This window comes from Equus przewalskii, chromosome 9 (genome assembly GCF_037783145.1).
Source record: "Equus przewalskii isolate Varuska chromosome 9, EquPr2, whole genome shotgun sequence".
NCBI classification, from domain to species: domain Eukaryota; kingdom Metazoa; phylum Chordata; class Mammalia; order Perissodactyla; family Equidae; genus Equus; species Equus przewalskii.
This window is the reverse complement of record NC_091839.1, coordinates 78048610-78065987: the sequence shown is the minus strand read 5'-3', so window position 1 is coordinate 78065987 and position 17378 is coordinate 78048610. Positions and strand designations below refer to the sequence as shown.

At 38.1% G+C, this 17378-nt stretch overlaps 1 protein-coding gene across 2 annotated transcripts in view; it reads left to right on the top strand.

The window, feature by feature from the left end:
- The window catches only part of MOXD1 (monooxygenase DBH like 1), an 84303-nt gene extending 71598 nt beyond the window's left edge, over positions 1-12705 (top strand). For both annotated transcript variants that reach the window (XM_070557175.1, XM_070557176.1), the window contains 2 exons: positions 8649-8817; positions 9292-12705. In XM_070557175.1, the coding sequence (XP_070413276.1) occupies positions 8649-8817; positions 9292-9462 (340 nt within the window). In that variant the 3' untranslated portion in view covers positions 9463-12705. The remainder of the gene's footprint in view (positions 1-8648; positions 8818-9291) is intronic.
- Positions 12706-17378: the final 4673 nt, after the last annotated feature.

The following is a 17378-nucleotide window of genomic DNA, read 5'->3' as shown; positions in this document are numbered from 1 at the left end:
AGAGACCTCAGTGATGAGGAACTAGCCATGGGAAGATGTGCAAGTGTCCTCTCTGCAGAGAGGAGAGCCAGCGTAAGGACCAATGGTGGGTATGAAGAAGCTGAGTTTGGCTGGAACAGAATGAAATGTGGTAGAGAATAGGTGAGGAGGTCTGACAGCAAGTGGGACCAGATCATGGAGGACTTCACAGGCAACATAAGGACTTTGGGTTTTACATGCAAAGAGAAGCCATTGTAGGGTATAAACAAATATAAAAAATTGACTCTAGGAGGACAATAATTCCAACCAGGAGACTATTGTGACTGTCCAGTTGAGAGGTGAGGGTATTTGGGACCAGAGTGGTGGCAGTAGAGTTGATGAGATGGTTACGTTCAGGTGACCTTTTGAAGGTAGCACCACTGGACGTGTTGACTGATCGGGTCTCAGGAAGATGGCGGGGAAAGAGGGGAGGAAGGGGATCTGAGGAGGTGCGAATGGCGTGGGAGCACCTGGGAAGACGAAATTGAAGATCTGTTTTGGATATACTAAGGATGATGGAGAGAAAAGGATTTTGTCCACTCTTAGTAACACCACAGAGTAGAATTAAGGTGACTGGTGGAAATTTTGGAGCATATATTTTGTTTTACTATAAGGAAGAATTTTCTAATGATTAGGGCTTTTCAAAATGAAAGAGACACGTAATTAGGCAAAAGATACACGTAGATTTTTGAGGTGTATTTAAGGAGAGGGTTAAGGACACAGTGAGGATGTGGTGAAATGCAGATGCTGAAGGAGAATGGGATTATGGTCTACTTTTTGTTCCAAAATATTACAGAGATTATAAATTGTGAACTAGGAACACTGTTCTTTTTAAATTGAACTTAGTCTTTGTGGATATGTTCCACTGAGTTCCTACCAAGAGAACCCAGTGTCCCACAGAGCAGGAATCTGTATCTACTAAAATACGAAGAACAAAATGCAAATTTTGTTTGCAAATTAGTTTGTAGTTTATGAAGCATTTTCTCCTGCATAATTTCATTTAATTTATTTCTGCACCATTCTATAGGTAGAGCAGGAATTTTAATCCCGGTTCTGTAGAGGAGGAAATGGAGACAGAGAGGTTAAGACACTGTTCAACATCATATCGTACCGAATAAATGGGGAGCTAGGGTTTGTACTGTGGTCTCTTTTTAGTCAAAATAAATAATTACATATGCCAACAAATAAATAAAACATTAATAAAAATCAAAAGAGTGCGTAAAATGTCATTCTAAAAACACAAGGCTTCGGTCTTTTTTTTTGTTTAAAATATAAATATTATATTGTTCCTTGCTAAGACTTAAGTGACCTTTTTTCCTTTAGCATATTTTTTGCATATTGACTAGAAACTTTTCCTAATCAAGGGTTAATCTGAGAGAATGTTGAAAACAAATGGGTGTTCAAAGCTGTGTGTTTACAAGATGATGATTCGAAATGCATTCTATGGCCCAGTTATTTCCTTTTGTGTTTAACTTGTGTGAAGCTTCCGAAAATGCTCAGCTCCCTCGTCCCAAAGAGCTCTGTCACTGTCCACACCTTTGGTCTCCCCCAGGAAATATCGAAGTTGGGTTTTTCATCACTTAGAAAGATGAGGAGAAATGCTTCAGAACAAGGTCAGTTTTGAGATGTCATTGCCCTCGTAAAACCATTTAACTACGTGGCTAAATATATTTCTTCTTCAAAAATACCAGTAAAAAAGAGCCTCTGTTCTAAAATACATGTTTGGGCTTTAAATCAGACTTTCAAGACTAGCTCATCATCACAGTGACACAAATGTTACTGAAAGCCAAACCAGCAAGGTACTGGCGAAAAGATCAGAAAGAGAGAAATGGTTTGGGTGTTTTTCTGTTTTGCTTAAAGGATTATTGCTAATTTGGATTCAGGATACAGTACTAGAAAGGAATATCATATAACATATAACCCCAAATCTCCTATTCTCTGTGTTTAATATACTGATTAGTTAGATGCTCCATTTTATTTTAAACATTCTGTAGCAATCCTAGGATTAGAAGATAAGCTGCTAGAAAAATAGAGACAACTACATCCTGTGTCAGGATTTGTCTGTTTTGGGAGATGAAGTTTTTCTCTGCCTCCTACAGATCTGGCAAGGCTTAAGGAAAAACAACAAACTCACACAGATCAGATAACAGACTAGATAATGAGTTTAGATAAATTTTGTATTCTGTGCTGCACCACACATCACCCCTGTCTGTGCAGTTCCAGTGAGGTCTGTGTGATGGAAAGTTCCTGTGTTATTTGTTCTATTTCTAAAAAAGAAACAAGAGAAGTGTTTCTATAGTTTTTTTTTTTTTGCAGGAAAAATCACTTTATAATGTGTAAAATTCACGCATACTTTTTATAAAGAATTTAGGTAATACAGAAAAAAGTTTCAAAAAGAAGACAAAAGCAGTCACGTCAAATTCTGTTACAAATAAACAATACTAACATTATTTGGGTGTTATTACAGACACTTTCTATGTAGGCGTTGATATAAACATGAATTAATTATTGTTGTAAAGGTTATAATTTGCTCACTGTTTTAAACAAAACATTAGACTTTAATTTTGTTTTATCAGAAGGAAAAGAAACTAAACTAAAACAGAACAATGGTTGAACTTCAAATAAATGCTGCCCTGTTGTTTTTAACCACAAAAGACAATTGTTTTATTTATTTATCTATTTATTTTATTTTTTGGGGAAAACTAGCCCTGAGCTAACATCTGCTGGCAATCTTCCTCTTTTTTGCTGAGGAAGACTGGCCCTGAGCTAACATCCATGCCCGTCTTCCTCTACTTTCTATGTGGGACGGCTGCCACAGCATGGCTTGACATGCAGTGCATAGGTCCACACCCAGGATCCAAACCGGTGAACCCCGGGCCAATGAAGCAGAACGTGTGAACTTAACCGCTGTGCCACTGGGCTGGCCTGGAGATAATTGTTTTCTAAAGGGCCTCTTGAAGGTTGAGAAAATAGATCGTAAAAGACATTAAGATGTTGTACTCTTTTAAATACGTCTCCATTTTAGATCATAAAAGACGAGGAGATTCATACTTTCACATTTTCTCCCACCTCCCTTTTCCATACCTCCAAATAGTTACTATTTATAATTTTTGTACTTTCAAGATGTTTAATTTTTACATTTAATTCTTAAACCTAATTCCCACAATATTTAATGCAACTTTTCTATTTAAATAGATTCAGTGGCAACTCCAATCTCTATATGATTTCTACAGTTCTGATTCATCAGAATTTTATGTTTAAGTTGTGTAATCGGGAATGGCTTCCAAGTACTTTATGCCCTGAATTCTTTTATGTTTGAGAATTTCTGCATTTATATTTGGACCACGTTTGGCTAGATGTAATATTTTGGGGTCATAACATTTTTTCTCCCTTCGGAGATCTCTGTGGTTGGGTGGGAGCATTCTTCCTCTACCTGTGGAATTCGTAAGTTATGTTGAACGTGTTTCAGTGTTGAGCATCTGAATCAAATTTCCCTGGAACACAGTGTCCTTTCAGTCCATATATGCACTTCTTTTTTTCATTTCAGGAAAATTTTCTAATGTTATATCTACAAGCTTTTTTCTATTCTATTCGAGATTTTTCTCAAGCATTTTCTCTTATAATTTTTCAGGAGTGCTTTTCTGCTTCTTGCTTTTTCTAATTTATTTGGTGCTAAATTTGTTTTGTCTTAAATTTATTTCCTTGGTCTGCTATCTCCCTTCTCATCGCATTCTGTTGTTTTATCATCTCGTATCTGAGCTCTTGTTCCATTAAATTCATGTTCTTATGAAATAAATTTTAGCGTAAACACGTGTGGGAATTCTCTCCAATATAATTGGTTTATATTTTCTTCTGGAGTCAGCTGTTTGTGTCTCTTTACATGAAATATGATATAATTTCCTTTTTGCCCTCTGCTTGCATGGTTATTACATCATTTCTCAGTTATGCCGAGCCAGTTCTGAAACACCCCCTCTTTGCTCTTATAAAATGTGGGTAGATTCTTAACGACCTTCTGAGCAAATCTGAGCGTAACTTTCTTTCTTTCCACACCACAGTTGAGGGTTGGTTGATATCTTTTACGTACATACTTTTCTACATTTTGAGGGTAAAGGGCTGTGGGTGTGGAGGGGGGACTGTTATTCCTTCCTCAGATTTTATTACAAGCCAATTTGAGGAAGTTTTCTAACTGGTAGGAGCTGACTCCCTTTCCATGGAGGAATGTCCCAGGCCTTCTAGCAGGCTGTCAGATGTTCTGTCAGGGAGACTCACCTTTACAGTGCGCTCCCGTATTCCTTTACATAGAGTGTCAGAGGATTAGGGTAGGAGCTTGTTACGTCAGATTTCCTGGCTTCCTTCTTTAACAATTAGAGTGTCAACTTTATGGCATCAGGTTGTGTCTTTTTTCGTCAGCTTGTTGATATCTTTTTATTTCTGTTTTATTCCTTATTTTTCAAAGTCAAATTGCCTGAGGTGAAACTTACCATAAAAGGCACCGATTGTAAGTATATTGTTCGAAGGTTTTCTCAGATGTGTACACCTGTTTAATCCTATCACACAGGAGATATAACACATCTCCATCCCCCCAGACATTCTCTTGTGCCTCTCTGAAGACAGTCCCACCTCCCACACAGAGCCCCAGGAAACTGAATCTGCTCGATGTTGCTATAGTAGTTTGCTCTTTTCTAGATTTTTATAAAAATGGAATCACATGGTATGTACTCTGTTGTGCCTGGCTTCTTTGACTGAGAATGTTTCTGAGGTTCATCATGCTGGTGTGTGTGTCAGAAGCCCCTTCCTTGTCATTGCTGAGTAGTATTCCCTTGGGTGGGAATTTGTCGATTCACCAGTTGAGAGATATCTGGTTTGCTCCCAGTTTCTGGCTCTCATGACGAAAGCTGCTATGAACATGATTGTGTTAGTCTTTGTGTGGACACTTGCTTTTGATTTCTGTGTTAATACCTAGTGGAATCACTGGATTGTTTACTAAGTTCATGTTTACTTTGTGTGGACACTTGCTTTTGATTTCTGTGTTAATACCTAGTGGAATCACTGGATTGTTTACTAAGTTCATGTTTACTCCATGAGACTCTCAAAATGTCCTCCAGAATGGTGTACATTTTCACATTCTTACCAGTAACATCTAAGAGTTCCTGTTGCTTAACATTCTTCCCAATGTTTTGATTTTCAACGTTTTAAATTTTACCTATTTTCTTGTGTGTGTGGTGGTATCTTATTGTAGCTTTATTTTCCATTTCCCTTATGACTAATGACGTTGAGCCAGTTTTCACATGCTTATTAGTCATTTATACTTGTTCCTTTTGATCCATCTGTTCAATGTTTGTCCATTGTTTAATTGGATTCCTTGTTTTCAGATTACTGAGTTGTATGAGTTCTTTATGATTTTTAAGAGTTCTTCATACTTTGGATATAAGCTCTTTGTCAGATATATGTTTGCAAATAATTTTTCCCAGTCTGTGACTTGATTTTCATTTTTTTTAACTTATTTTTTGAAATCCATTTGATTATTTTTGGTTTGTTTTGTGCCTTTGAGATCCTGTGTAAGAAATCTTTACCCCCCCTACCCAAGGTGTGAGCACTTTCTCCTGTTTTTTTTTTCTTCCCCCCGTAAAACGTTTACAGTTTTAGCTTTTGCATTTAGGTTAATGATCCATTTTGAGGAAATTTGTGTGTGTGGGAAGAGGTTGTTCAAAGACAATTTGATGAAAAAAACTACACTTTTCCTATTGAGTTACCCTGGAGTATTGGTTGAAAATCATTTGACCATATATTGACTATTTCCACACTCTGTATTCTGCTTCTTTGCTGTACGTATTTAGACTTACTATAATACCACACTTGGTTATTATGGGTTTATAGTAAGTCTTAAAATAAGAGCTTGTAAATCGCCAATCTTTGTCATTTTTTTCTATTCCCAAAATTATTTGGTATAGTCTAAGTTTACTGCATTTTCGAGTATATTTTTAAATCAACTTGTCAATTACATTAAACTTTCAAGGGAAAATTACTCATCACTATTAAATCATATTAACATGATTAATTTTGATCAACTGCAGTGATGTATAAATAATACCCTTTTATTTGTGTATCTCAGTAGACATTTACAGCTTGCTCAAATGTGCAGAAATGTAACAGTTTTAATTTCTGTCATGTTCCTAATACTCCCAGGTCCCAGCCCCAGTGATAGCAGAAGAACTTACTGCTTCAAGGTTACCTCTTTCTGGTTGAAAGCTTAATCTTTGCAGGAAAAATGCCCAGGATAAGCATTCACTTTTCAAGGACTTCTCTTTCTGTCTTTTCCTTCTCTTTTCTCCGGGGGTGATTTGGAAGCGTGGTGCAGGATAGAAAGCTTACAGATGACACGTAGGAAGTTTGTTGGTGTGATGGTCTTACAGAGCAAGAGCCTGAACAAAGTTAGTGGGAATGGAAAGGAGACAATACTGAGACAAACCTCCACCTAAGAGAGCTGAGTGCCGCACCCCCTGTTCACCCAGCCTCAGTCCTGCCGTCTCCAACATAGGAACCATGGGGTTCGCCCTTTTCTCTATCCTTTTTCTGTGTATTTATGTTAACAAATGTGTTTACACCCCTTCTGTCACTTTATGCTGCGCCATCTCAATACATACTAGTTTACTTATTTATTCTAGCAGCAAAGCTTTTTAAGATTTCATCTATGTGCTGTACTACCCTTCTCACTCTCACCAGCAAGCCTGCAGGAAATTCAGAGGATTTAGGCCACCTCGGCACCTTAGGAGAGATTCCAGTGCCACCTTGTGGCATTTTAGGTGGTTACATCCTGATGATTTCCCCCAGCATTTCCTTGGTTATAAAGGCGATTTTCTTTTTTCAAGATAGATAACTTATCTTTTTGAAAAGTAAATTTTATTTTTAATATTTGATTTAAAAAGTATTTTATATTTAATAAAACCTAACTGTAGCTTTTTAGTGTATTTCCAAGGGCATTGTATATAAATATAATAGGCCCTTCTCAAGTCAGATTTTTGTTTTATGCTGATTCTGGATTGTATCTCTATGAGTCTTCATGGCAAATTAAATTTTAAAATGCTATAGATGTCAGGTCATTCCTAGATATGTTTAATGCAGTGTGATGCTGATTCCTCTTTCTTTATGGTACTTAACTTTAAGGTCTCTGTGAAAGTAATGCATTTAAAACTCAAAGCAGATATGACTTTAAGTAAAGGAAAAAGGAAGTTAGGATGAAGAAGAGAAAGATCCTTATATATTGCCCACTGTTTTACTCATTGTCTCATTTATTAAGAGTATGGAGGAAATGATTTTAATTTAGACATTACAAATTTATCTTTGTAACTCTAAAAAATTATTAAAAGATGTTTAATATACTTAAAAAGATAATATTCAGTGTGTCTGAGTAGGTTATGTAAGAGAGAGAGTGAGTAATGACATAAATAAATGAAGAAATTGTGAAGATGGAATATCAAAAATGTAGATTCCTTGGCTGGAGGATAATTAGTTGATAATTACTGAAAATCAGTGAAACCTCTTCTTGAGGAGTCCAGGAAACAAATACCTGCTATTATTACCCATAATAATCTCCTGGAAGGTCCATAGATTTGTTCACGTAAATTTTTGTGATGTGACAACACTTAGACTTTTACTTTTTTCAGGAATCAATAATATAAAATTCATATTTAATGAAAGATGCCACCTGAAGTGTATCTTTTCAAGAAGGTCATGTCATTCTTCTGTGATTACTTTCTTTTTTTTTTTTTTTAAAGAATTGGCCCTGAGCTAACATCTGTTGCCAAGCTTCCTTTTTTTTTCCCTCCTTCTCCCCAAAGCCCCCCAGTACATAGTTGTGTATTTTAGTTGTGGGTCCTTCTAGTTGTGGCATATGGGATGCCGCCTCAGCATGGCCTAATGAGCGGTGCCATGTCCGCGCCCAGGATCCGAACAAGGGAAACCCTGGGCCACTGAAGTGGAGCGTGCAAACTTAACCACTCGGCCCGGGGCCAGCCCCTCTTCTTTCTTTCTTGGACGTTTAACATGTGTATCTTTCCAGCCATAAGTGGAAGCAGAGTTTATCTTCTACAGAGTGTTGTTTCTCAGTCAAATTTTAAAAACACTGGTTCAATTTCAAATCTTGTGTATTTATTGTCACTTAGCCAAGTGACATACAAAACAGGGCAGCCAGCAGGAGTCAGACTTTTCAACAGCACGGAATTGAAATTTCCATCTCTCTTCTTTTATGAACATGAGCATTTCTTTATTACACCATTAGCATTACGCCCTTGAGACCTGCATGCTTAACCATTTGCATTGTAACTAGAGCCAAAACAAATAAGGGAGGAATTGTGAGGCTCTGGGGGAGCTTTCTGAGCAAAATTATGTGTCTGAAAGGAATACCCATCTGGTACTAAAACAAGGAATTTCATTTTTTAAAAAGACTCATTATTTGGCATATATTTCTCCCAGTAATTGCTGATGAGTTCATCAGTGCTCTGCGTTAACGTTATCTATGTGTGTAAAAATGAACGCATACGAGGTCTCTTTTAGAAAGTTGCAAAGTAATGGAAACATGTGATGCTTTTGTTCTGAATATGAGTAATCGTGGTGGTTTATTTTAAATTCAGGACCTGGCCTTTCATTATCAAAAGCCCCAAGCAGTATAGAAACCTTTCTTTCATGGATGCAATGAATAAGTTTAAATGGACTAAAAAGGAAGGTCTCTCCTTCAATAAGCTGGTCCTTAGCCTGCCGGTGAACGTGAGATGCTCCAAGACGGACAACGCGGAGTGGTCGGTAAGCCCCACTTTGTTTTCATTTTCTGGGAAACCAGGTGTCACCATTTACCTGAATCCACAACAGGTAAAATCTAAGGAACAGACCAATATCCATAAATCTAACGGCCCAGTTGTCTTTTGGTATGTCTGATAATTTATTTGTTCAGTAATTACTTGGGTTGACTGAAAACTCCTGATTCCACTCCCTTTGAAGAGGGGAATTTATGCTAAAACCAGAGTTGGGATGAAGCAGGAACAGGATGAAGTGAGAACTTCAGAAAGCAACAGAGCCTGTCTCTATCTCTTCTTCTCAAAGATGTGTCTGGCCCTCTTCTCCACCTCCCTGGGAGTCCCTAAGGCTCTGCCTCCTGACCTTTGACCACCTCAGCAGCCTCCCACCCCACCCCCCAGCCTTTGACCCCTGCAGAAGTGCAGTGGCTGAGCAAGCTTGGCTGCTGTCCTGCTCTGAAATCACCTGCTCTTTCATTTTCAGATTCAAGGGATGACAGCGTTGCCTCCAGACATAGAAAGACCCTACAAAGCGGAGCCTTTGGTGTGTGGCACCTCTCGGTCCTCTTCTCTGCGCAGAAATGTCTCTCTCAAGCTCCTTGTGGGCCTCACGGCCCTCGGCAGCACACCCAGCAGCTGGCGCTGGTGGCCGTAATTCTGCCGTGCTGGTGACAGTGTTTTCTGTGATCTCACCTGTCACTTACCCTGCGGGTTAGAGACACTTAGCTCCTGAAGAGAGAGTGTGAAGAGCGTGGAGACCTCCCTTCATACATTCCCGTCCGCGCCTCCTCCCTCTTTCCCAGGTCGCCTGAGGGATGTCAGTCGGGTTCTCTTCTTTTCCTCAGAAATGTCTGATAGCACATGTCGATGGCAGGTAAAGCAAAACTGGCCTGACTTTATAGAACCTTTTTCAAAAAACTGGACAACGTGGAAGTAAAAGAATTCTTTATTTCCTTCTGTATTCCATTTGATTTAAATACTCATTGTTGCTAATTTACTTTTTAATTTTTGATTTGGTTTTCTATATTCCTTTAAAAAAATGCCTTCATCTTAAAAATATAAGGAAGGAAGTACCCTCCATTCCAGGTTTCTTCCTTTCCTCGTTCCTTGGGTGTGACTTCCCACGCATGACCATGGTCCTTCCTGCCTTTCACTGTTATCTGTTCCGTCCTTTCTGTAAATTACCATGGGCCCCTTCCCTCGATTCTTTTCAACCATGCCCATTCGAATCTCCTCGTTTATCTGAGTCTGTGGGTACCACCAAACTACCTGGAACCCATCTCAAAATACTTTCTTTTCTTGTCTGCTCAGCACTGGCCAGGTGAGTTTTTTCTTGAGCTCTGTCATTTTCTGAAAAGAAGGAAGCCATGGGAAACAGACATGGCATATAACTGATTGTGAGCTGAGGAGAAAATGTAGCTGGCTGCCTACTCTGTGCTGTGAGGGGTCCTTGATGAGGTTCCAGGTCAGAGGCCAGACCGTGTGAGCCAGCCCAGGAGGGTGTGGGTCCACGCAGTACGCAGCTCCCTGCCCGTGCTGGGTGCCCATGCTGCGGACTGGCTCAATTTGAGTCACAGTTGCTATTGTAGATTTATTTTTATATTAGTTAATGAACTAACTTTCCATAATAAAATTGTCACCGATTGAAAAGCTCATCACTTCTTTGGTTCTTTATGTATAGTTCAACCAAATCTTGTTTTGTGTCCTTTCTTCATTTCTTAGGCTGAATTTGTTTGGATCATATTAATAAACTAAATAAAATTAAATTTTTGTGTGGTATCTTGTACCCTCCGTGAGAGAAGAAAATGATTCAGTACTGATGTTTCCAGTCAAATTAATAAAGAATGTTGCATTTTTCTATTCTATTTTTAAGGCCTTTCTCCCCAGCAAACAATGTCTTCAACACAAACTACATTGTCTTTTAAATAAATATTGTGTTTTGGAGTGGTTCCTTCTTCATTCTCAGGATTTGTCCATTGAATGAAATGTTTGTAATATTTATGAGGCATATTTTATAGTTAACTTTACTTATTTTTTATTTCCTAAGTGCTGTATCAGATTCTGTGACTTTCTATCCAAATATTTGTATAAGAAATATGATAATCCCAACACTTCCTATTTGAAATTTCCTGTTGATTTTGACTTGAGAATTTCTGAATCTGAGATGTCAAAGTAAAGTGATTTTGGGGGGCAATTATGTAATATTATATTTGTTTCAATTGTTCTTGGTAAGGAAAGAACCTTACCCAGTACCAGCTAGAAAAGGATGCACAGCTTTTGGAAGCCTGCATTTTTGTAGCCAGGGGACTCTACTTTTCCAGTTGATGTTTCTAAGAATAAAGCTGACATTCTTCCTCTCCTAGGAATTCTCATAAATATATAATTTCGAGGCATTGACTCTTTACTGGAAATTATGGTAGGTTATCTGTTGAAAATTTGTCAGGATTCTGACTATATTCTCAGTTAGTTTGCATTGAACAAGATCTTCCAGAATAGCCCAGGCTTTCCTTTGCTGCCCTGGATCAAGTCGCACTCCCTGTTTCCTAGGCTGTCAGAAAGGAGCACCTGAGAGCGAGGGAGCATGGGGTCTTCATGTACAGTTGTCCCGGGTTTGATCCTTAATGCAGGAGGGTGGGAGAGACACATGTGATGAAACCAGTATTCATCAAGGCCGTGTGAGGTTCAGGGTATCTTGGGTGATCATCTTCTCTGGAGGGGTCTCAGGCAGGATTAAGGTGGTCCTGGCAGTGATAAGAGTGATGCAGTCAACAGAGGCAGACGTATTAAAGCTTTGAACCGTATCTTAACGGCTGTGGAGGACAATGATGAGCGGCAAACAGGAGGACAGGTGGAAGCAGTACATAAGTGCACTGAACAATTTGCTCAACCAAACTCTTATTGTTGGACATACGGGCCATTTCTAGTTTTTCAATATGATAAACAGTGCTGTGATCAACAGTCTTATAGTTAAAACTTTGTCATATTATAGGTATTACCTTATAATGTTACTGAAAGTGGAATTACAGAATTAAGAATTGTCTGGTTTTGAGAATTTTGAATTAATAATTATAAATTTTTGAGAATTTTGATGAATGTTGCCAGATGTCTTCAATTTATTGTTCAAACTATTCTCAAACTGTTCGGAAAAGTATTGTATCTATTTATCTATGATCTATCTGTCTGTCTACAGAGAGAGAATGATAATTCAAATATGGTGAAATAATAATTGAGGACTTTGGGTGAAAGGTATAAGAGGTTTTTTTTTTTACACTATTCTTACAACTTTTTAAGTTTAAGTTGTTTCAGAGTAAAAAGTTATAAATGCAAATGAAACAATGAAGGATCCACCTAACAGTAGAGTGATCTTTCTTCCCCAGACAGTCTCCACTGTTTTGGGGTGGCAAAGAGAGAAGGTGGATTGCAATTACTCCTTAGATGCTGATGGGAAAGGGGCGGGATGGCTGGCAGTTCTGACGAAAGATGGGGTATCTTCCCCCTTTGGGGGTCCCGAACAAACAAAGGGCTTGAAGAATCCAGGGAGTAAGGAAGGATCCCCAAAACAAGACAGGAAGAGATCTTGGAACTGAGAATCATTAAAAATATATATATAAATAATTTATTTTGTGTATTTCCCTCTGATTATAAATTAAATGTGTAGTAATACCTATACACTGAAGAAAATGTATAAAATATGGTAACTTCAAACAAAATAAATAACAAACTCTGTTAATCTGATTACCTAGAGAATACCACTTTTAACCTTTTGGTGCATATGCTTCAGGTCTATGAAAGTATATATTTGTGTGAATCCATATCTAGGTGTTAGACATCACTAGTTTCTGAAACAAATTCCAAAATAGCAGAGGTTTAACACAATAAAGTTTATTTCATGCTCGTGTGATAGCTTCGTGTGTGTGGTTCATTTGGTGATGGGCTTTCCTTCTCAAGTTGATTCAGAGACCTAAGATCCTGTGGCTCCATCATCCCGAGAGCCTGAGGGTCCCTTGCATTCAGCCTGCTCATGGAGAAAGACCTGACCTAGAAGCGACATAAATCACGTCCACTTTCCCTCTGTTGTTTAAAATTAGTCACATGGCTTCACTAAAATGAAAAAGGGACTGGGAACGTAATGTCTGTTCGGTAGCTGCCTCCCAATGACAACACTACAGAGGAGAAAATATCTATGCTCCAATATATATTTTTAGCAAAATTGACTTTTATCTGGTCCAGTGATTCCAAGTTTTTGAGTTTTACAAACAATTCTTATAGATGAAGAAAATGTGGTATACATACACAAGGTATTACCAATCAGCCATAAAAAATGAAATCATGCCATTTGAAACAACACGGATGGACCTTGAGTGTATTATGCTAAGTGAAATAAGTCAGACAAAGACAAATACTGTATGATCTCACTCATATGTGGAAGATAAAAACAACAGCAACAAACAAACACATAGATACAGAGATTAGATTGGGGTTACCTGAAGGGAAAGGGGGAGAGGAGAGGGCGAAAGAGGTAAAAGGGCACATGTGTATGGTGATGGATAGTAATTAGTCTCTGGGTGGTGAATATGATGTAATCTGCACAGAAATCAAAATATAAAGATGTACTCTTGAAATTTATGTAATGTCATAAACCCACGTTACCTCAATGAAAAAAAAGTTAGACCAATATAGGGTTGTCAACTATATGTTTTGTCAAGTAGAGCACTAAGCAGAATAATAACTATTTACTTAACAAATTTTATTGCAAGCCTACTTGGAACCACGCTCTGTACCACTGGGAGTGCTGGGTTTACAGTTGTGACCAAACACAGATATTGTCTCTGCCATGACGGAGATTAGAGTCTTGCGCTGAAGCTCATAGCTGAGTTAGCTAAAGTCTGCTATCACCAACATGTCATTTAAAACAGTGGACAGTGGAGGGATTCAGAATAAATGCCAGTCCTTCAATTTGAATACATTTATGAAAAGCCTATTCATCATCATGGACCATCACTTCTCCATAGACTATTTGGACCATGAACCTAGTTTATATCTTTTTGATCATCATAGCCTTAAAAGACCTTGACTGACAGTTGTATCCAAATCCAGAAGAGTCAAACTGGTACTCCATGAACAGAAAATGGTCAATTGAATAGACTCATGGCAGCATCCCTTATTCCCCTGGCCAGAGCTGTGTTCCATGGAAAATATAAAAAATCATGGAAAATCATTGCAAACTTGAACAGGCTCACTGCAGAAATTCTCAGAGCCTTTAATATATGAATGTGCATTTGAAAATCCAAGAGAAGATATGTATTATGAAACATTTCCCAAACTCATTGACCGATGAACCACATTGCGGTGGAGCATTGTTTCCCAAGTAGCAAGCTTTGAGGCAGACAACTTTCCCAGCAGAGCATGTCTACGTTTCTGTAACAAGTTTTCCAGAGATTCCAAGCTTTTCACGGGCAGCTGCAAAACAGCCCAACAGACATAGATCTTCCACTTGGGCTCACTGGTCCATTCCTTATTTGCTGTTCTATTTTGCTGACAGACTATTTTGTGTGTGTGTGTGAGGAAGATTGGCCCTGAGCTGACATCTGTTGCCAACCTTCTTCTTTTTGCTTGAGGAGGATTGTCACTGAGCTAACATCTGTGTTAATCTTCCTCTGTTTTATGTTGGATGCCACCACAGCATGGCTTGACTAGTGGTGCTAGGTCCACACCCGGGATCTGAATCTGTGAACCCTGGTTTGCTAAAGCAGAGCACACAAACCCAACCAATACGCTGCTGGGCTGGCTCCAAACACTATTTTTTTAAAAATTAATCTCGAGTTAGTACAATTTACAGAAAGCAAGGAAAAGTAAAGTAGCTTTTTAAAAAAAGAATATACTAAAATTAATTACATGGCACAAATAAGGTATTTGAGAAATATTGACAAGTAAGGCAATATATCTTTGGCAAGTTTCAGACCTAAAGACACAGACTAATGATGTGGAATTGATGTAATACAAAAAAAAATTGGAAATTGAGGGGAATAATCTACAAATGTAGGATGCAAGCCTGAATTGAACAAATCTCCCCCTTAATATTTTTAAATAACTGCATTAAATATTGACAACCAAAATAATGCCATACATTTACATAATGCTTTGGAATTTGCAAGGTGCTTTTCACGATATTTCTCGTTTAATGTTTAAAACTGCTTTACAGGTGACTGTTTTCTGAAAAGCTACGTAGACAGCCCCTTGTACTGCAAGAACCACAGGAGACTTAAGTTTCAGTCAGTTTACAAACTACACGCACATAAACTAGACCCAAATTTACTTGGGTTTACCAAGCTTCAGTTTTCCCCATCAGTAAAGTAGGGATAATCGTTTCTGATCTTACAAAGTGGATCACGGATTAAATGTGATAATGAGGACACAGGGCCTGGCACAGTGAGCTGGGTCGGTGTTAGCTTTCCTGCTCCCCTTTGCAGGATCTCACATTTAAGATGTACGTTGCCTGGCAACCAATGCTGATGACTATTATGTCTGAGTGAAGGTGGCAATCAATCACACACAAGCCCTTGAATGACTGGCTACTTGTCATGTCTTATGTTCCTGAGGAGGAAAAACTGTATTGTGCTCTTTTATCTCCTCTTGGAAATAATCTGTTCTCATTGAAACTAACAATAGTTCAGAGTTCAAGTGAACCAATTCCCCTTTCTTGTCTTGTAGATGATTAGTTTTTTGTGTGACCAGCTTTAAAATTCTGCTCTACTTTTTGTTGCTTTGGGAGACTTTTTCTTCCACGTTTGATGCTGGTGTCTTCACCTCACCTTGAGAAACCATTCCATAAGTTGTCTTCTCTCATGAGGATATGTCTGTAAAAATGGGCTCTTCCAAGGAATCCTACTAAATATAATAATATTCTGTTAACCAAGAACAAGGAAGTAAGAGAAATAAAAGAGAGTGGGGTGGGAGAGTAGCTATATTCAGCGGGAAAGTGTTTCTCTCTGTTGTCCATCAGAGGGCGTTCGTGTATCTGGTTGTAAATCCTGCCTGCACGGAGCGGACTGGGAGGTAGAGACCACCGCTAACCACCTGCCTGACCCTTCACGTTTCGGACTCTGCCTACTTCCTTCCATGTTACTACTATTTTTGCTAATTCTGAATGCAACTACTTTAACTTTAAATTTTCTTTTTGAGGATTTAGCTATAAAATAAAAGTTAAGTCTCTTAACCTTTTGCTGTGATGATTCGAAGCCTCTTTTAAAAATTTCCAAATTGCTGTTTTACTGTACCTTGTGTTTCATACTGTGGCTTGTATTTTATACCTTCTATTTTGGGATTATTTAGCTCTTCAACTTTCTGGTCTCTTATGTCTCACTTTTCTGTTTTTGTTTTTGTTTTAATTTCCAGTTTTAATTCTGATTGAACCATCTTACTCATTGCTTCCCAATCTCTTCATGATTTAGTTCATCAATTCTCTATTTAAAAAAACATACACTTCTTTATTCTGATAAAGGTGGAAGCACTTACGCAGTTCCCCGGGACTCTTTGCATCTACGTCACTGCCTCCCTGTGAAGGATCTCCCGGGAGAGATGGTGATGCTAATGCAGCATCAATTTTCACCGCCATAGGACACAGTTGTTTTCACCTCTGGTGTACATCTCTACTTGTCATAATACTTGACATGTATATTGTGCACGATTAAGTGTTGATTTTCTCTCAATATTAGTGATATTTTTGGAGCCATTAACTTATTTTCTGTATTATCTACAGATGAATTTATTTAAATTCAGCAGCTTAAAAGATCTTTCTTTGAGTAAGGTATGACTGCACCTCCAATAAGAATATTTTTTTCTGTGACATGATTTGGATCCATTCAACTCTGTATGATTTATAAACTACACTTTTGAGCACTCTGCCTACGAGAGTGAAGGCGAACTGAGAAGTGGGATGAGCGAGCAAAGACCCCGCAGAGGAGAGCTTCAGCTGTGTCCTGTGACTAATATCGCACATCTACAGAAAAACACTTTCACTTGGAATCGTTATACAATGCTTGGTCTCCAGGTCATAGTAGCCTTTATTACCTATTCTGATGTGAAGAATTGATGTTAAATCTTTGCTTTACTTCATTACAATGAACGTAAGATTAAAGTTCACTGAAGCACAACCAGGAAGCTAGAACAAAATATCAAATTTTTAAAAATCCTCTTAAAATAGTCATTTAAAAATCTATGTCCATTAGACTGTCTAATGTGATTTATTTCTTTTTCTTCTCTTGAGATAATATTGGTTTATAACACCATAGAAATTTCAGATGAACATCATTATATTTCGATTTCTGCATAGACTACATCAAGTTCACCACCCAAAGACTTATTATCATTCATCACGGTGCACATGTGCCCAGTCACCCCTTTTGCTTTACTCCTTCCCCCCTTACCCTCTAGTAACCACCAATTTAATCTCTGTATCTATGTTTGTTTGTTGTTCTTCTGGTTTTTTTTTTTAAAAAAATTTTTTTTTTTTTAAGATTTTATTTTTTCCTTTTTCTCCCCAAAGCCCCCCGGTACATAGTTGTGTATTCT